General features: G+C 42.2%; 1 protein-coding gene across 2 annotated transcripts in view; it reads right to left on the minus strand.

Moving 5' to 3' along the window:
• Positions 1-1,348: 1,348 nt before the first annotated feature.
• Positions 1,349-20,802, minus strand: part of r3hcc1l (R3H domain and coiled-coil containing 1-like) — a 169,593-nt gene continuing 150,139 nt past the window's right edge. For both annotated transcript variants that reach the window (XM_080205928.1, XM_080205929.1), the window contains exons 6-7: positions 19,631-19,771; positions 1,349-4,620 (exon numbers count right to left, since the gene is read on the minus strand). In XM_080205928.1, coding sequence (XP_080062054.1) covers positions 4,568-4,620; positions 19,631-19,771 — 194 coding nt within the window. In that variant the 3' untranslated portion in view covers positions 1,349-4,567. The remainder of the gene's footprint in view (positions 4,621-19,630; positions 19,772-20,802) is intronic.

Below are 20,802 nucleotides of genomic sequence, written 5' to 3' on the forward strand. Positions count from 1 at the left end.
TGTTAAAGGATTTTCCTCCTTGGTTGATTCCCCATTGGAAGAGGCTGGTGCGGTGGGGGTGAGCTGGTTTCCAGATGCACCCTGTTGTGATTGGCTGTTTTACTGGGTAGGGGTTACTTGTGTGTTTGGGAAATTTGTTGCTGCTTGGAAAGGTCTGTGCGAAAACAACTGCTGATACTTTTCAAACTACAGACTTGCTTCCAATAGTCTTCCTGGCGGAAAGGTGAAGGGAATGATGTGGGAGGAGGGGGAATTGCATTAGCAATGGATGGAAATAATTTAAGTCGTGGGATGTGGTGCCCCTGGCAAGCCTGGCGTTTATTGCCCATCCATAGTTGCGCTTGAGAAGTTGGCGATGAATCTCCTTCTTGACCCACCATAAGATATAGGAGTAGAATTAGGCTGTTCGGCCCATCGAGTCTGCTCTGCCAATCAATCATGACTGATATGATTCTCATCCCCATTCTCCTGCCTTCTCTCCGTAACCCTTGATCCCCTTATTGATCAAGAACTATCCATTGACAAAGGGTCATCTGGACTCGAAACATCAGCTCTTTTCTCTTCTTACAGATGCTGAGATTTTCCAGCATTTTCTCTTTTGGTTTCCGATTCCAGCATCCGCAGTAATTTGCTTTTATTCACTTATCCATCTCAGTCTTAAAGACATTCAATAACCTGGCCTCACAGCCCTCTATGGCAATGATTTCCACAGATTCACCACTCTGTGGCAGAAGAAATTCCTCCTCATCTCAGTTTTAAAGGAGAGCCCCTTCACTCTAAGGTTGTGCCCTTGAGTTCTAGCCTCTCCCATTAGCAGAAATATCCTCTCCATGTCCACTCTATCTAGGCATCTCGGTATTCTGTAAGTATTCTCAGTGCTCTTAGGGAGGGAGTTCCAGGATGTTGACCCAGTGATGATGAAGGAACTGAGTGATACTGGTTGGATTTTTGAAGTTGGAATGGTGGCCCAGACTTGGAAAGGGGCTTGGAAGTGATGGAGTTCCCTTCACTTGGGAGTCAAGAGGTTGTGGGGTTTAGGAGATAGTTGGACATTCAATTTCTGCATGACAATCCAGTGTTCCATAGGCAACTGGAACTACCTTTACAGTGGCAGGGGGTGCCCAGCATTCTCTACCACAAACACCCCATCAAAGCACAAATACATAGGAAGCAGCTACCCAAGGGAGGTTGCTTGGCCTAAAGCAATTTAACAAAAAGCTCAAATGAAAACATTGTTTTAAACTGAAAAGACAAACACATTTGAAATGACCATCACAAAATGGTTGGCAAGACTGCACGATCAATGTAAAATAAAACAGATTCGTAAAATCAAAAAACATTGCTGTATTTATTGAATATTTAAAAAGACATACATGGCAGAGGTTTATTTTAAAATTTAAGACAATGGTTTCCGTATCTCGTGAGTACTTGCACAGCTCAGTTCCTGGTCACTAGTAAATTAATACCTTGCTTGAAACTTTTGTCCTATTTTGAAAGGTCAGTTCTGGAGAAAATGCACAGCATGGCCAGAGGTTTAAATTCCTGAGAGAGGATTAGTTAAAAAAAAATTAAATTAACAGATGAAAATAAATCAGACAGAACTTGACTTTAAAGAAAGGATAATCAAATTGTGGAATAACATGTTACCCCCACAGAAGGTCACTGAAGCCAGATTGAGTAAACAGGTTCAAGAGAAAGATCTGCTTCCGAAAAAAGATGTCATGGGAATGGAGGAATATGGGAGTCAGAGCAACCACAAATAGTTTGATTAACTTGCACTCTCATGCAAGTGAACAGCCCAGATTTTACAATCAGTGATACAGAATTTGTGACTGAGCGTTTGAACTGTGCGCTGACCTGTGAATACTGTAAATATACACACAACTCTTCGGGTCCTCACATCGTCAACTTAATAACGATTGAACATATCTCGAGTACCACACCATGCCCCAAGTCACTGTTTTCCTTTCACAGTTAAATACACAGAATCACAGAAACAAAATGCTGATATATTAAAAAAAATTCCACACAAGAACCAAATCTGACTATTCAGTTGCTGCAAAACCAGCAGCCTTGACTGCGTCTCCACAAGTTCAAAGTATTACCATCTCACACTTGTGATCCTGGCTCTGTAAATTACTTGGGTGATTACATTCGATGAATAAGCTGCAAACTGAGCTCCAACGTAATAAAAAGGTGGATAAATTAGTTGAAGGGTTCAGCTGAAGTCAGCAAGTAGGGTTTGATTTCCTGACAATGTGCTGGTTTGGTAAATTCTCTTCATGTCCTATTCTAATTCCAACAGTTAAGCCATTTATTTTCAACTTAAAGCCCCTAAATTGAAACTTAAGAAGCACAGATTAAATTAAAGAAAGACTTGCATTATATAGAACCTTTCACAACTGGTGGATGCCTCAAAGCTGTTCACAGAAGTGTTGAAATGTAGACACTGCAATGTAACAGTTAGTTTGCGCACAGCAAACTTCAGTGTGATAGTGGCCAGATAATGTTTGTGATGTTGATTGAGAAGTAAATATGGTCAGGGCATCAGATTCAAACCTTCAGCTCTTCCTCAAAATAACGCTACGGGTTCTCCACACCCATCTGAGATGGCAGGTGAGGGGCCATGGTTCAATGCCTCATCTGAAAGACCACATCTCTGAAAGTGAGCTCTCCCTCGGTGTTTCACAGGAGTGCCAGCCTCAATTTATTCCGCTCAAGTCCTGGAGTGGGACTTGAACCCACAAACCTGCGGCTTAAGGGATGAGAATGTCACCACCCACTGGGCCACCAGTGACACACTGGATGGGATTTTACGGCCTCGCTCGTCCTGAAACCATAAAATCCTGCCCGAGGTCAGCGGACCTTTCCATTGTCTGCCCTTCACCCGCTCTGATTCCTGTGGCGGGCAGAACGGTAAAATTCCAGCCAGTAGGTCAGCTAAATGCTGAATCAAAGGGTGGTCTTGAAATCGCTTTGCTTCCCCCACCCTATTTGCTCATTATCTCCATATCACTCTGTATTATTCAACTTTGCAATGTGTTTGTTTTTTAGTGAAGGTTGAGGGGGAAGAGTGGGGGGGAAATGGTTACCTGTCTGACCCACTCTTGAGCTAACACTGCCTCAATACTCATGGTAAATAGTCTCACAACACCAAGTTAAAGTCCAACAGGTTTATTTGGTAGCACAAACTTTTGAAGCACTGCGTGAGTGCCACGCTCTGAAAGCTCATGCTACCAAATAAACCTGCTGGACTTTAACTTGGTGTTGTGAGACTTCTTACTGTGCCCATCCCAGTCCAACGCCGGCAACTCCACATCATCAATGACATTAGCTACTGTATACTGCTGTCATAACTGGTCAACACCCTTACATGCCCTCTGTTTTTAACTTGGGCACCTCTCCATTAAAGCAGCAGATTGATAAATATATGATAAAAATCTTTCAGAACTTGAGCCTTTGCATCAAATGTCTGTAAGATTAAATCACACAGCATAACGGCCAAATGACGGTGTGTTTAACCAGAAAATAAACTCCAGTATTATTAAATTAATCTCCAAAAATAACCCAGCATTTTGCCTCTTTGAACACTCCTGACGTTTAGTGGAAGTCAAACATTTACCTTCCAAGTGAAAATAATACACATCAGGGATAGTTTCAAAGGTCTTGGTTTCCTGACTAACTACAATCAGACCAAGTGGCTCCTGTGTTTATATATCAAAACTTAAACTACTGATTGTAGTCACACAAAAGGAGACTGGCAATGAAGAGTTTTTTAAAGACAGTGTATGCACCGATGGAGGGGATTGCCACTGCCTGCATCTCACAGAAATGGGATCACTCCACACGAGAGATGGTGGGTAGGTGGAGAGGAGAGAGGATAACAAAAACACCACAACATTGCAACACCGTCTCTGTTGCCACTATGAAGACATACTGGACTGAGACACGGGTTGTTCACAGCTGCCAAAATAGAAGGCAAGGAAATAGGGAAAGCAGCCCAAGAGTTTTCAGGATTATCAGAGAGAGAGCGCCAACTGGCCCAACTATTCTGAAACAACCTGTAACTTTCCTCTCCAAATAGTACTGAAATAATTCCTGCTGTCCCAATTCAAAACAGCAACCCACACTGACTAAATCTGTGCAGCCAAAACACGCCAGGAGTGGATAAAAGTTACTGCTTAAAACAGTCAGGGTACAACTGAAACCTGTTCACTGGAATACAACTGTTAATGGGCGATAGTAGTTGTTCAACAAATTAAAGAAAGAAACAGCCTTAAAAAAAAGATTTAAAAGCATCTTCAATGCAAGGCAGCCAGTGACTTCATCAACAAATGCACACTCGTTGCCCTTTCACAAGTTCATTTTGTAGAGATTCCCTCTCATGGCCTTCTTGGCCTCTCTCCTGTCCAGATAATGCAACACTTGTGTACATCATGAGGCACGTGTTGCATTCAATCCCCCTCCCAGTGCTACAGACTGAGGCACTTTCACACTGAGATCAGAGTGCGGAGAACACTGTCGATCGCTGTTGTCCACCCGGTGCATATCTCTCAGATTTCTTGCGCTACCTTCCTTCCCAAGCATCTTCTATCTGCTGTGCGGCAAGCAGTTTCTGTGCTGCAAGTGAAAGAAGAACGTTATTTCATATATAATTACAGAGCAGAGGTCATGGGTATTTAACCCTTCTTGCTTACGTTGGGTGTCAGAGAGAGTTATCCAATTGATTCCACTCTCCTGTTCTCTCCCCATTGCCCTGTTAAAGTTTAAAAACTTTATTAGTGTCACAAGTAGGCTTACGTTAACACTGCAAAGAAGTTGCTGTGAAAATCCCCTAGTCGCTACACTCCAGCACCTGTTTGGGGACACTGAGGGAGAAATAAGCATGGCCAATGCACCTAACCAGCACATCCTTCGGACTGTGGGAGGAAACCCATGCAGACACGGGAAGAATGTGCAGACTCCACACAGACAGTGACTACTGCTGTTTGTAACTACATCTACCAGGAGACCTGCTGTCATGCTATGTCATGATGTCTGCGAAAGTAGAGGCCTTTGAAATGTGGATGTTAGGACATGTTTAAAATTCCATATATAACTCACATTGAAATGAAGGGAAGCTGAAACAAACTAAAAGGGGCATTCCGAAAAGAAAATGTCAGTATTTCAGCTTTTGATCTTAGCTGAAAAGTGACAGAAACCTTTGACAGAAGACAAGGTGGAGGGCAGAGGAAAGAGGCCTGAATCGCGGTGTAGTTGGATGATGGACATCACAGACCAACAATAGTGGATGGGTGAGGATGGCAACATTCATAGCCCGGCAAATAGCTCCTTTGCAGGTAATTGTCCAATTCCTCTTCGAAAGTCGCCACCTATCTCCACTATCCTTCTTTGATCATAATAACTTCTCTGGAGATTTTGCTATTTATCTTAGTGTCCTCCAGTTACTTACATCACTGCCAGTCAAAGACAGTTTCTCTTTATTTACTCTGTTAAAACCCACCATGATTTTGAACACCTCCATTAAATCTCCTCATCATCCTGCCCTGCTCCAAGGAGAACAATTACAGTTTTTCTAACCTTGCCTCGTAAGTGAAATCCCTCCTCCCTGGCAAATCTCATTCTGGTAAATCTCCTATGCACCCTCCCCAAGGTCTTTAGAAGTCTCACAACGCCAGATTCAAGTCCAAAGGTTTATGTGGAATCACGAGCTTTTGGAACACTGCTCCTTCCTCAGTTGAGTGGCTGATGAAGGAGTAGTGCTCCGAAAGCTTGTGATTCCAAATAAATCCGTTGGATTTTAACCTGGTGTTGTGAGACTTCTTACTCTGCCCACCCTAGTCCAACGCCAGCATCTCCACATCATTTCTGGGGTCTTGACATCATTTCTAAAGTGCAGCATCCAGAACTGGACTCAACTTTCCAACTGAAGTCTAGTGATTTATACAGGATTATTATTCACCCTCCCTTGGTCATATCTTTGCCCAAAAAAGCAGCAGATTGCCTTTTATCATTCTTCCAAACAGGTAAGCAGCAACCACGAGATGATGCACTTAGAAATGTTGAAGAATCGACAATAAAATGACCTTTCGTAAATGCTTATGCTTCACAGCCAAGTGATGAATGTGCTTACGTCAACAGTGCAACCTGGGAGTAGCAGAAAAACAGACAATGCCGCTTTTAAGACTGGTCAGGTTTCAACAAATTCTAAAATCAAGCAACAATCTGGTTTGCAATATTTTATAAAACCACTGGATTGCGCTTGAATGGCTGACTCCACCATAAATATTAAGACTCTCTGATCAAGGTCAGCAACTGTTAGCACGAAACAGGCTAAACGCAGGTGTTCATGGTCTCTCCAAGTTTAAACAAGTCAGTTTTGTGGACAGACTAATGTTCTGAACTGAAGCCAGCTGGCTCGCTGAAGAACCTCTGTCGCAAGTGCAGTGGTGCTCACATAAAACACTCCATCAGCTTACAGATCAACCAGCATGGGCCAGGGCGCAGTCAGCTTGCCAAGAAAGGACAGTTGCTGCACAGGGTCAACTCAGTGGCCACGCTGCTTCAAAAACAGGTTTTAAGCACCAACAGCAAGGTGAACATAGGTACGGGTGTAGCGGGAGGGTTCTACAGAGGCGTAAAGTAAGCCATCTCGCAATGGAGAGGATAAGGGGTCTCAAAGTTCAGCTCAGAGTGAAATAGAATCCACAAAGAAAAATTTACAAAGTGTCCAGAACGCTCCAACTGCAACTCGCTGCCAAATTTCCTACCGGAGGCAATTAAGTTGAGAAACCTTATAATTCTTCTGTGTGAACTATGCTTTTGATCCCTGTTGAGGTTAAATAGATGAATGGTCAAAAGATTTGTAAACTCAATTACTTTTATTTTGACTTTCAATCAGCCTATACCCAAATATATGATTTGGAAAAATATTTATGCTGATTGAGATTTGATTGCATGCTGGTTATTGCTTTGAGCTTTGCAACTCAACAATCTGGAAGCAACATGACTAATGCTGAATAAGATGCTCGATTAGATTTCCCCAAAACCCAATGAAAGGCAAATTCCTGGTTAGAGAGGGATCAGCGCACAGACTTTTGATTATGAATGGCGTCCTAAGTGTTAATTTGACATTCCTATTCATTTAACTCTGGTCCTTAACTCATTTAACTGCAGCCTCTCATTTCTGAATGGCTACACCAGGGAAAAAGACTTGCATTTGCAAAGGAAAAACATAATTCTTATGTTTATTTTTACAGCACCTTTAACAATCCCGAGGGTGTCCCAAAGTGCCTTACCACTAATGAGGGGCTTCTGTAACGCACAATTGGAATGGAGGAAAAAGATTAGGCAATGTGTGTACAGCAGCATCCTACAAACAGCAATGAGTTAATGACCAGATGATCCACTGATTGAGGGATAAATGTTAGTGAGGATACTTGGAGACACTTGGCTTGCTTTGAAATAATGTTGCAGGGATCTCAAGTGCCCATCTGAGGGGACATCTCAACTAAAAGCCTAATTGCAAGTTATTTTAGCTAGGAATATGCAACGCTGTACGTGTACGGTACAGTGTCTCAGTATTTACATTGATTTTTCCAAGCAAGGATTGTCTTTAGGAATTCAAGTCTGGCTTTAACATTGATTCCTATGGGAAAGCACGCTTTATTTAAAGGAATGCAACCACTGCTTTAAGTGAGCACTTGCTTAATAAAATGGTTAGCACTGCTGCCTCACAGCGCCAGGGACCCGGGTTCGATTCCCAGCTTGGGTCACTGTGTGTGTGGACTCTGCACGTTCTCCCCGTGTCTGTGTGGGTTTCCTCTGGGTGCTCTGGTTTCCCCTCTTAATCCAAAAGATGTGCTGGTTAGGTGCATTGGCCATGCTAAAATTCTCCCTCGGTGTGTCTTAACAGGCGCCAGAATGTGGCGACTAGGGGATTTTCACAGTAGCTTCATTGCAGTGTTAATGTAAGACTATTTGTGACACTAATAAATTAACTTTAAATTCATATTTATAATGGAAACAACCCATGTAAACTTTTGTCACAATGCAATTAGGCTCTCTGTCACAGGGGACATGCTGCACAGATGAAGAGTTTGATTATTACAGAACAATACATAGAGAGTTTGTGTTATAAATCTGGGCCTTGGAAGTTTAATAGAATGTGGCAGGAAGTGTATGAGGGGTTAATTTTTAAAAATACATACTACAGACAGAAAATATCTTCTCCAAGTCTAAAAGCAACAAATATAACAAAAGTTAAACAAGTAAAATTTTCAACAGAAAATACAGACAAGCACAGACACAAACGAACTTGCACTGCTAAGACCAAAAGTTTTTCAATGTGCAATATGAAGATTTATTTTACTCTTGGGGGAAGTTAGATAGATGAATATCCTTCTGATTCAGTAATACATAAAATATAAAAAAATAAATTATCTTCACAACCTCCAAAGATTAATTTTGATTCCTTTTTTCTCCTAAAGGCCTGAGCCAGATTGGGTAGACGTTGCCAGAAGAGGTAAATCTTACTGCATAGCCTCATCTAGTGGCTACAGCTGTAAATCAAGGGTGCAGTGTGTAGCAGACTGCCTCGGGAGAATGCTGTGGGGGAAGTCACAGCTCACTCGTGGCAGCAGCATCTGGACAAAGCTCTGCTGATCCCAGAGGAACAGGAGGCACTCAGCAAACTGGAGACGGAAGCTGGGCATTTGCTGTACATTATTCAGCAGGCGTTTATGCCTAAAGAGAGTCAAAATCTCTTTTTTTTTATATGTCAGTCATGGCTCAGTGGTCACAATTTCTCTGCCGTCTAGCCCCCCGAGTATTTGTAGCGTTTTCTGTTTATATTTTAGATTTCAAGCCTCCACAGAATTTTGACACAGTCGGAAGGTCATGCATGCAAGCTCCATCCCAGAAATTTGAGCAGATGATCCACGCAGTGCAGTCCAAGCATTACCGTATTGTCAGAGGTGGCACATAAGAACGTAAGAAATAGGAGCAGGAGTAGGCCATCTAGCCCTTCGAGCCTGCCCAGCCATTCAATAAGGTCATGGCTGATCTGAAGTGGCTCAGTTCCACTTTCCCGCTTTCTTCCCATAACCCTTAATTTCCTTGCCTACCAAAAACCGATCAACCCGCGTCTTAAATATATTTAGCGAGGCAGCCTCCACCACTTCAACGGGCAGAAAATTCCAGAGATTCACCACCCTTTGAGTGAAGAAGTTCCTCCTCAACTCCGTTCTAAACTGCCCCCCCCCCCCACCCCTTATCTTGAGGCTGTGCCTCTAGTCCTGTTGTCCTTTCTGAGCAGGAAGAATCTCTCTACCTCTACCCTATCCATCCCTTTCATTACCTTATACGTCTATAAGATCCCCCCTCATCCTTCTAAACTCCAATGAGTACAGACCCAGTCTATTTAGTCTCTAAATAGACCTTTCAGCGCAGGAGTTAAACTGCAGCCCCATGTGCCCTTTCGGATGGACTATTTAAAGCTGGGTTCTCCTTCATGTCTTCGCAGTCTTTGCCCCTTAATCAGCATCACTAAAAGACTGCTCTCTAATCGTCATCACATTGATGTTTGTGGCATGAGATAGCACAGTGGCGAGCACTGCTGCCTCCCAGTGCCAGGGATCTGGGTTCAATTCCTGGCTTGGGTCACGTTCTACATGGAGTCTGCACATTTCCCCGTGTCTGCGTGGATTTTCTCTGGGTGCTCTGGTTTCCTCCCACAGTCCAAAGGTGTGTGGGTTAGATGGATTAACCATGCTAAATTGTCCCTTAATGTTAGGGGGACTAGCGAGGTAAATGCATGGGGTTATGGGATAGTGGCTGTGTGATGATGGTTGGTGCAGACTTGATGGGCTGAATGGTCTCCTTTTGCATTAAAGGGATTCTATGATTTGCCACATTTCCTACAACACTGACTACACTTCAAACATACTTCACTGGCTGTGAAATGTTCTGGAACATCCTATACAAGTGCATTTCTTTCTTTAACAAAATATTTCTACATTGATGATTTGCAATTTCTAGCAGGAAGAGAGCACTACAACCACCGCCAACATAAAGGTGATGAATCCAAGTCTTAGGAGTTACCTATGTCCCAAGATTGGTAATCAGACGCAGGGGAGAATGCTTGCGTCATTTCCACATGTCATGGAAACACTTCCCCAGTACACTGGCAAATTAAATTGTGGAACTTGGAGGTCACTGGCCTTGCTGGAGTTCTGCTCTCGTGCACCTCTGCATTCATACATAATAAGATTTTAAAAACTGTCACTATCTGAAGTGGAAACATTTGCAGGGCTCGAGGAAAAAGACAGGGGACTAGAGCTAGCTGAGTAGCTTGCAAAGAACACACACTCATGTCTCTTGAACAAAAGACTGAGAGGCAACCTAATAGAGGTCTTTAAAATGATGAAAGGTTTTGAGAAGAGTGGATGTGCAGAGAATATTTTCTCTTGTGGGGAAAAGCATAACAAGAGGCCATCAAAATAAGATAGTCACCAAAAAAGGAATTCAGCAGAAACCTTTTCATCCAAAGAGCGGGGAGGATATGGAGCTTGTTATCACAGGGAGTGGTTGAAATGAATAGCATGGATACACTTAAGTGGAAACTAGACAAGTTTATGAGAGAAGGTTACATAGGGAGATTTAGATCAGAAAGGGTGGGAGAAGATTCGAGTGGAGCATAAACACTTACATGGACTGGCTGGGCTGAATGGCCTCTTTCTGTGCTGTACATGCTATGCAATCACTCTGGGGCTTAACCCCAATTAAACACTTATTTTCTAGTCTGTGATCTCCTTACTCTTCCAGTGAGATGTATTAGCTCACACATACTCATGTTAAAGTTCACTTGTCAATCACATGCCCATTCTACACGTTTGTTAACGTCTTTCTCTATTCCGTAACAGGCTTCCTCTGTATGTCCCCCAATTTGGTATTATCAGCTAATTTTGAAACTATACTTCTGGCTCCTGAGTCCGGATTGTTTATGTGACGACTGAACACCAGTGACATCAGCACAAAGCATCAAGGAACACCACTTCCCACCATTTGCTAATCTGAGTAAAGTTTAAAGTTTATTTATTAGGTTGACATTAACACTGCAATGAAGTTACTGTGAAAATCCCCTAGTTGCCACACTTTGGCACCTGTTCGGGTGCACTGAGTGAGAACTTAGCACGGCCAATGCACCTAACCAACAGGTCTTTCGGACTGTGAGAGGAAACCAGAGCACCCAGAGGAACCCCACACAGACATGGGAGAATGTGCAGACTCCACACAGATTGTGATCCAAGTCAGGAATCAAACCTGGGTCCCTGGCGCTGAGACAACAGTCCTAACCACTTGCCACCATGCCATTAAAAGTGACACTTTTAACATTTACTCTGTTTGTCCCTTTGTAGATGGCTTACTATCCATTGTTCCCTGCTTCTAGATATTCTGTCTTTAGTCTTGACATTACTGTGCAGTTTCTTATCAAAGGGTTTATTGGAAGTCAAGATATGCTGCATCTACTCGATTAGTCTTATCCATCTTTCTTGTAACTTCAAGTAATTCAACAAGGTTGGTCAAGATTAATCTTCCCTGTGAAATCACATTTATGATCATTTTGTTTCTAATAGATGGCTTCCACTACATCTTTGACTAAAGGATTCATTATTTTCCTTAGTTAGAAAAATTAAAACCACTAATAACGTATGGATAACTGAAGCATTAACCCATCCCAACCACCCCCCCCAACAATCACCCCAAGGGTCTCCTACAGCAGCCCCCCCAAACTCCCCCTGACTGACCCCCAACTATGCCCGGCTCCCAAGCCCGACATTCTCCCTCCCTACGAACTCAGATTTCACTCTTCTTCCCCTCCCTGGCCCGATGCTCCCAAACCCCTCTCCCGAGGCTTGGCGTCTGCCCCTCCAAATCCAACTCCACCTGACATCCCACCAATGCCTGACTCTCCCCCTCCTCCAGGCCTGACTCCCGACTACCTCCCCACCCAAGGACTGTCCGGCACATGCTCCCTTTTCTCAGGCTTTCCTCCCTGACTGCAAAAACCCCTTAGGCGATGGCCTAGTGGTATTATCGCTAGACTATTGATGCAAGAACTCAGCAAACGTGTTGGGGACCCAAGTTCAAATCCCAACAAGGCAGATGGTGGAATTTGAATTCAATAAAGTATCTGGAATTAAGAGTCTACTGATGACCATGAAACCATTGTCGATTGTCTGAAAAATCCATCTAGTTCACTAATGTCCTTTACGGAAGGAAATCTGCTGTCTTTACGTGGGCTGGTCTACATGTGAATCCAGAGCCACAGCAATGTGGTTGACTCTCAACTGCCCTCAGGCAACTAGGGATGGGCAATAAATAATGGCTAGCCAGTGACGCCCATGTCCCACAAATGAATACTACCCTCCCCCTTCAGGTGAGTGCTCTGGTACCCAGGTGCTGGTACCATACAAAAAGGGGCCTGGTTTACTTATCTTTCGTCGACTAAGTTCTAGAAGCACAATGCCGTGTGCAGTTCTTACCCAGCCTGAGTCAGAAGGTTGGGTGAGATAGAATTGCCTGGATTTTCAGCTGATGTTGAGCAGTGAATACAGGACTTGGGACATCTTGTTAAAGTTGTACAAGACATTGGTAAGGCCACATTGGAATACTGTGTGCAATTCTGGTCACCTTATTATAGAATGGATATCATTAAACTAGAAAGAGTGCAGAAAAGATTTACTAGGATGCTACCGGGGCATGGTGGATTGAGGTATAAGGAGAGGCTGACTAGACTGGGACTTTTTTCTCTGGAGCGTAGGAGGTTGAGGGGTGACTTTATAGATGTCTATAAAATAATGAGGGGCATAGACAAGGTAGATAATCAATATCTTTTCCCAAAAGTAGGGGGGGGGTCTAAAGCTAGAGGGCATAGGTTGAAAGTCATAGCGGGGGAGCAGTACAAAAGTATCCAGAGGGGCAATTTGTTTGCAGAGGGTGGTGAGTGCCTGGAACAAACTACCAGAAGCAGTAATAGAGGCGAGTACAATTTTATCTTTTAAAAAGCATTTGGATAGTTACATGGGTGCGATGGGTATAGAGGGATATGGCCAAATGTGGGTAATTGGGATTACCTTAGGAGTTTTAAAAAAAAGGGCAGCATGGACAAGTTGGGCCGAAGGGCCTGTTTCCATGCTGTAAAACTCTATAACTCTAAGACTCTATAACTCTATGACAGTGTGGCAATCCGACTCAATTGCTAATCCACTGGAAATCATGGCCTAACATTTCTGCTCTCTCATCACTTCTGAGTTCATCATGTGTCACCCTCAGTCACTTTATGCAATTTTTTCTTTTAAAAAATTTGTGAAATCTTTTTATATTTGTGTAATAAAGTCTAATAAATTAATAATTTAATTTTGTAGCTTTTCTTTGCCACTCTAATTGTTTTGCTGCTTTTTTCCTAACCCTTTTTTGTGAGATACATTTCAGTGAGATACATTTTCCTTGAACCCTGCAGATCATTGTTTGAAATGTTTTCCCCAGCTGTTCCATTTCTTTGTCAATGTGTTTAATCCAGTTTCTTCTCCCAGTCCCATTCGCAGTCCCTCAAAATTAACCATTTTCTAATTCATTACTTTGGTATATGTCTGAAATTTTATTATAAAAGTCCACTTTTGGATGATTGCGCACCATGCGTTTCCAGAATTTCCTCATTTGAACGCGATCTCCAGCATTTTCATTTTTACCTGAGCATCAAGACTTTGTTCTTTTCCTCCCAGTCAAAGCTGTTATTCTTTTGAACATTCCAGGTTCTGCACTAACCACTATAATCGCAGTCCGACCCATAAACTGCAAGTGTGAAGTACTCTTTACATCACATATACTTCTTGCATTCCTTCCTTTACAACTACAGCAACTCCCTTCCATCCCCCGATTCCTATTTGCTAATCACCTGCCCAGCTGATTCTTCTCTGTAGATAGAACCAACTATATGAAACAGCATTAATGAGGGCCATTCAGTCCATTTTGTCCGTGCTGACCCAAAACCTTTTCTAATCCCATCTTCCTGCACATGCTCCATATAAAAAAAAATCTGGACTTAAGAACCTGCTGATGACCATGAAACCACTGTCGACTGTTGGAAAAACCCACCTCATTCACTAATTTGCTTCAGAGAAGGAAATTTGCCATCCTTACCTGGTCTGGCCAATCTGTGACTCCAGAGCCACAGCAATGTGGTTCACTCTGAATTGCCCTCAGGCAACTAGGGTTGAGCAATAAATGCTGGCCCAGCCAGCAGCACCCATGTCCCATGAATAAATTTTAAAAATCTTCTTGGGTTTTTGCACTTTTCACAAAATATTATTTCAATAATTTTTAAATGTGCACATTTTATTTAGAATACTCTGAGATAGTTTCTAAAAATTATCAGCAGGATCGCTGGTTCAACCACATAAAAACAGCACAATCTCCACCAGAACTATTACTAAATACAATTGCTTATTTCTCGCTTGCCACTCAGTCTGTTTCCTTATTTCTCTCCCGTGTTAAAGATTCTATCAAATGCTTTCTGAAGGTCAGGATATTTAATACCAAAATACATTGTCATCACCACCAATTCTAATGTGTCTCAGTGAATTTGGGTCCCTCTTAAATCCACGTTTGGTTTGGAATTTTAATCTTTGCTGACATTCTACTTATTTTAATTAGACTCCAATCTCACTACTGCCCCATCACATATCCCTCCAAAGTAACAAACGACAGCACAGCACAGGATCAAACCCTGCACCCTCCAAGTCTGCGCCGACCACCTTGTCCTATCTAGTCCAACCGCCTGTATCCCTCTATCCCCTGAATGTTCATATGTCTATCCAGATAAGTCTTAAATGTCTTAAAAACAAGCAGACAGTCGACAAGAACATCCCTTTAACCTTACTTGAAGACCAAAATCAGTGACAATATTGCTCCCATGCCCAACGGGTTATAAAAGAATTCCCATCACAGCATAACCCACACCTCTAGTCTCCATTTACTCACGGATGAATTGAATGTTACAGGTTAGAAACATAGAAGATAAGAGCACGAGGAGGTCATTTGGCCCTTCAAGCCTGATCCACCATTCATTATGATCACGGCTGATCATCCAACTCAAAAGCCTAATTAATCCCACTTTCTCCCCATTACCTTTGATCCCATTCACCCCAAGTGCTATATCCAGCTGCCTCTTGAATACATTCAATGTTTTGGCATCAACCACTTCCTGTGGTAATGAATTCCACAGGCTCACCACTCTTTGGGTGAAGAAATATCTCTTCACCTCCATCCTAAATGGTCTACCCTGAATCCTCAGACTATGACCCCTGGTTCTGAACTCTCCCACCATCAGGAATATTCTCCCTGCATCTACCCATCTAGTCCTGTTAGAATTTTATAAGTCTCCATGAGATTCTCCCTCATTCATCTGAACTTCAGCGAAATCAATCCTAACCTATATACATCAGTCCCGCCATCCCCGGAATCAACCTGGTAAACCTTCACTGCACTCCATCGAGAACAAAAACACCCTTCCTCAGAAAAGGGGACCAAAACTACACACAATATTCTAGCTGTACCCTGACCAAAACCCTGTATAATTGCAACAACACATCCCTGCGCCTGTACTCGAAACGTCTCGCAATGAAATCCAACATGCCATTTGCCTTCTTTGCTGCCTGCTGCACTAACCAGTATAATCACAGTACAACCCATAAACTGCTTGTGTGAAGTATTCTTTACAATACAATTGCATATCTTGTTTTACAATTACAGCAATCCCCTACCAACTCCCGATTCCTATTTGCTAATCACTTGCCCAGTTGATTCTTCTTTGGTGTCACTTTATTTGCTTTCAGCAAGGCATTTATGTTGGAAAAAACTAACCCTTATTTCACTGAAACAAAAGCGAAATGCTGCAGATGTTAAAATGAGTCTGCTACTCATTCTTTTGCCCCCAAGAAGAATGCTATTGACATTCGTTGCTGCAGAAAAAATATTGTACTAGAGTGAGGATCTGAATCAGAGTTGAGAGAAACTTTGCAAGAATATATTTTGCCCTTGGCAACTTGATGAAAGATTTCTGATGGTTTGGATATAAATTAGCCTGTGTGTTTGTATGCACATGGAATACAGATGTGTCACCTTGTGTCAAAGCACACCTTCAATATCAAGATTTGAATTTAAAATAATCCAGTTCAACAAAAATTCATGCCAATAAACAACTTGAAATTGATTCTTTTTACATATAAAAGAAAAACTTGAATATTGTCTTTAGTTATCAGTATTGAAATTTTTAGGTAACGCTTTGGGATAATGGATACTAGGATCGTGATTACATGTCATTTCACAAGAGGGCTTTAGACAAAATAATAAACCACAAAAGCAATCAAGTGGTTTATTACTGTTATATGAACTGAGAGATGGGATTACAGTCGAGAAGACACTCCTAAGTACTCAGAATTGGATTACTTAGACAGGCAATCCAATTGTTGGGGACAACTTCCTCTTCCACCCCTGGGATGTAAGGGAGGACATTAGAAACTGGGAGTATCTGGAAGTTGATGTGTGAACACTTCCATGAAAAGATTAAATCACACAGTCATTGAATAGTCCCAACATAGAGAGAGTCTATTTAGACCATCAAGTCTGCACTGGCTCTACCAAAATGTAACCCAGTTAGTCCTACTCTCCTGCTCAAATTGCCCTTTAAGTGTTCCCAAGATATGCAGGCTAGATGGATTAACCATGTGTGGGGTTAGGGCAGGGGAGAGCGTCTGGCTAAGATATTCTGTCAGAGAGTAGGTGCGAACTCGATGGGCCGAATAGTCTCTTCTGCACAGTATGCATTCTATGATTCTCCCCATACTCCTGCAATGTTTTCTTTAAGCATGTATCCATTTCCTCTTTTCAAGGCTTCTCCTAAATCTGCTACCACCACCTTATCAGGTACTGCACTCTAAACCACAAGCACTTGCTGCGCAACTGGATCTTCTGGTTATCAACTCTTCAGGCAAACCCATGACTGCAGTGCGATGACTACAAATCAAACACAATTTTATTTACACAGATTATCAATCAGAAATGCAGGAGGATGAGCTACTATTATTACAGGATGCCAAACATCAGGGTAATATGAAGCCTGAGTATCTAAACATGCGGAGGGTGAATGGGTGAGAGTTACTGAGTTTAACTTCCTATCTTCACAGCTTAGCTTTTTTGATTTGATTTTGATTTGATTTATTGTTGTCACATGTATTAACATCCAGTGAAAAGTATTGCTTCTTGTGCACTATATAGAGAAAGCATACGGCACATAGGGAAGGAAATGAGAGAGTGGAGAATGTAGTGTTACAGTCATAGCTAGGGAGAAAGATCAACTTAATGCAAGGTCAGTCCATTCAAAAGTCTGACAGCAGTTGGGAAGAAGCTGTTCTTGAATTGATTGGTACATGACCTCAGACTTCTGTATTTTTTCCCGACGGAAGAAGGAGGAAGAGAGAATTTCCGGGATGCATGGGGTCTTTATTTATGCTGGCTGCCTTTCCAAGACAGTGGGAAGTGTTCACAAGTCAATGGACGGGAGGCTGGTCTGTGTGATGGACTGGGCTACATTCACAAACTTTTGAAGTCCCTTGCGGTCTTGGGTACTCAGTTTCAATTCTTAAAATATGCTGATCCCAGTTAGGTGACTGGTGGAAGACTCCAGCTCATCTCAGTGACTCTGCTCAGAAGATGGGAAAAAGTAGACCTCAGGGGCCAGTCACGTTGGGCTAAGCTGGATGTTTGTGGGGAAAAAGAACGACAACAATGATGGCCAACGATGAGGGAAAAGCATTTTCTGTCCCCTTTTCAGTTATTTGTGATTTTTGTCCATAGATGCTACTTGCTGGTCTCCAGCATCCAGTACTCAACAATTGGCGGAAGAAGCAAAGGGCTTATGCAAATACTCCAAGCGTGGGTACGTGTAGTGAACTTTCCAAGGGGGCAGTAGCACAGTGGTTAGCATTGCTGCTTCATAGCGCCAGGGATCTGGATTCCATTCCCAGCTTGGGTCATTGTCCGTGTGGAGTTTGCATGTTCACCCTGTGTCTTCATGGGTTTCCTCCAGGTGCTCTGGTTTCCTTCCACATTCTAAAAGATGAGCTGGTTAGGTGCATTGATCCGAACAGGCACCGGAGCATGATGACTAGGGGTATTTCACAGTAACTTCACTGCAATGTTAACATAAGCCTTGTGACTAATAAATAAACTTTTGAGTAAAATTATCAGCCCCCTCTCCAGCTCTCCCAATCTCCCTCCATGATGCTTTATATTCTGAAACTGTGGTGGAGTGAAGCTTTCCCTCTGTGCCTTTCTCTCCATATTTAGTTTGGACCCATTCTAAAAAGCCTGCTTCACAGGCTTGATATCCAAATAAAGCTTGACACAAAGTCACAGAAGGAGATAGTAGGAGAGGTGCTCAAAAGCTTGGTCAAAGAGGTGAGTTTTAAGGAACTGTTTAAAAGGGGGAGCAGGCGACTGTTTAGGAAGGGAATTCCAGAGCTTAGGGAGGGGCCTAGGCATCTTAGCAGCATTTAAGAAGCATCTAGATGAGTACACGAATAAGGAGGGAACAGAGGGATATATTCCGAGTGAGGGCAGGAGAAGTTTTTTAGTTTAGTTAGGGGATCATGATCAGCACAGACTTGGAGGGCCAAAGGGCCTGTTCTTCTGAGGGTACTTTGTGCTAAAGAAATGGCTATCAATGGTGGGGCAAAGGATATGAGGAATGCCTCAGCAACAACCATTATATTTTCTCTTTTCAAGTGCTGACAGAAGGGCAGTACACCTCCAGTGAATTGGGTGCCATCTGGGTCACATGCCTACATGACTATTCTTCGTACACGAGGTGAGATAGTGAAGGTTGTCACTATTGCAATATGCAAGTATTTTCGTTTACTATTTGTGATTTTTCACTTTTTTAAATCTCAAGACTTTGCTCTTGAAAGTCTGCTACGTTTCATTAATACCAGCTGTCTAACTTGTGATGACATTATTATCACCACTTGATTCTGGCTCAGCATCTTTGCTGTATAACAGAGGAAGATTAATTAAGAAATCAGCTACCACATTTGGCAAAGGCAGGTCCCTCACAAACAAAATGTACAACCTTGTTGTGCAGCATTGATAGGCTTTACACTAAATTAAAACCTCCCTATATATATTATAACCTCCCTATGTATATTATACTGAGGGCATAGAATATCTGTCATTGAATTTACAAGGCGGTAATTCACAGGCAGCCATTTAACACAGTACACAAAGATTAATGAATTTAACAATACCAGCACTTAAATTGGCAATAACCTTTCAGCATTTTGATCACTGGACAGGAGTAAAGCACTAGCTCATAGGAAGTATGGCTTGCGGGATTGAAGGTGACAAGACTCTGGGTTATTTTACATAGTGAACAGAGAAATCATCAACTTTGTGTAACCCGATTCAACACTGCAACTGATCTGATATCGAGTGGAACATCTGCTGAGACAAGGAATCTGCTGCTCACCTCTCCTGCTCTTGTGTACATGCACGCATGCACTGTCCAACTTACCCCTAGCTTCCTTCAACTTTTTACGCTCAGCCTCCAGTTCTGCTTTGGTTTGCTTGCTTCTTACACCGAGCGCTCCAATGACCAGCCTTCTAGCGAGCATGGCGCTTGTCTGAGGGCGTTCCTTTGCAGGTAGAAGAAATTCTAGACAAACAAGAGGTGGGGACAAAAACAAAAGGAAGATTAGTTTTTTTTTCCCAGTGAAAACATACCATATGTCATGTTGGGAATCAGATGAGCCAAATGGATTTTTCTTTCCCCGACTGGCAATGCGAGCAGCATATTGATGGGGAACGGACTGCAACTTCATAGATAACAGTGCATTTAATACTAGTATACACATCAATTATGACCACATTAAAACAATTACATTCCTTTCCAATTACATGGTTTTTATAAATCATTTCAAAAAAGCTGCAAGAGAATTACTCTGGAAAATGAAATCTTATAATCTCTTTGTAACAGAGCAATATTTTATTGTTTAGAGGTCACAAATCTGTCACGTTAATAGGCTAGAACATATTTGAAAAAGCATCGGCATTATCTCTGTACATTTATTCAGATGTCATTGCTTTTTTTAAATTATGGGTTTTGCTCACTCGATGTTTTATCTCCTGGTCCGTTATTGCATGTCTTGGCGGAGTTTGCTGAAGGTTGCAAAATGGACATGCCCTCCAATTTTGATTTATTTAAATAATTATCTACTTTCCACAGATGGGTAAAACACAGGTAGGAAAATACAAATTTATTCTCACCTGCCCCTGGATAAATACATCTGTCGCACATTATTCAATTAACTGGTTACAAATCGCCAAATCAGAAACCATCTTTGAATGTCAAATCGTGGAAACATTGCAGTGCTCCTCGCCTTAAAGATCAGCCACAAATAGTAATGCATTGGAGCAATTATCTGTAAACCCAGATTCACAAGATAAAACTCTAATGGACCAGACCATGGTGTGCACAATGTATGAGTGGGATGTGATGTGCGATTTACAATTTAGTGTCACATTCAGTCAGCAGTTTTAATGAGGCATTATTACCAGTTGCTAATTTTTATTTTTTGCTGCAGTCTGCAATAGCACAAATCCAATATCCACCTCCACACCTGTTCACTCTGGCTGCTTTCTGCATTTATTATCTACAGGATGTACTGCAGAATCTCAAAGTCTACT

This window comes from Carcharhinus amblyrhynchos, chromosome 17 (genome assembly GCF_965287045.1).
Source record: "Carcharhinus amblyrhynchos chromosome 17, sCarAmb.v2.hapA, whole genome shotgun sequence".
NCBI lineage: Eukaryota > Metazoa > Chordata > Chondrichthyes > Carcharhiniformes > Carcharhinidae > Carcharhinus > Carcharhinus amblyrhynchos.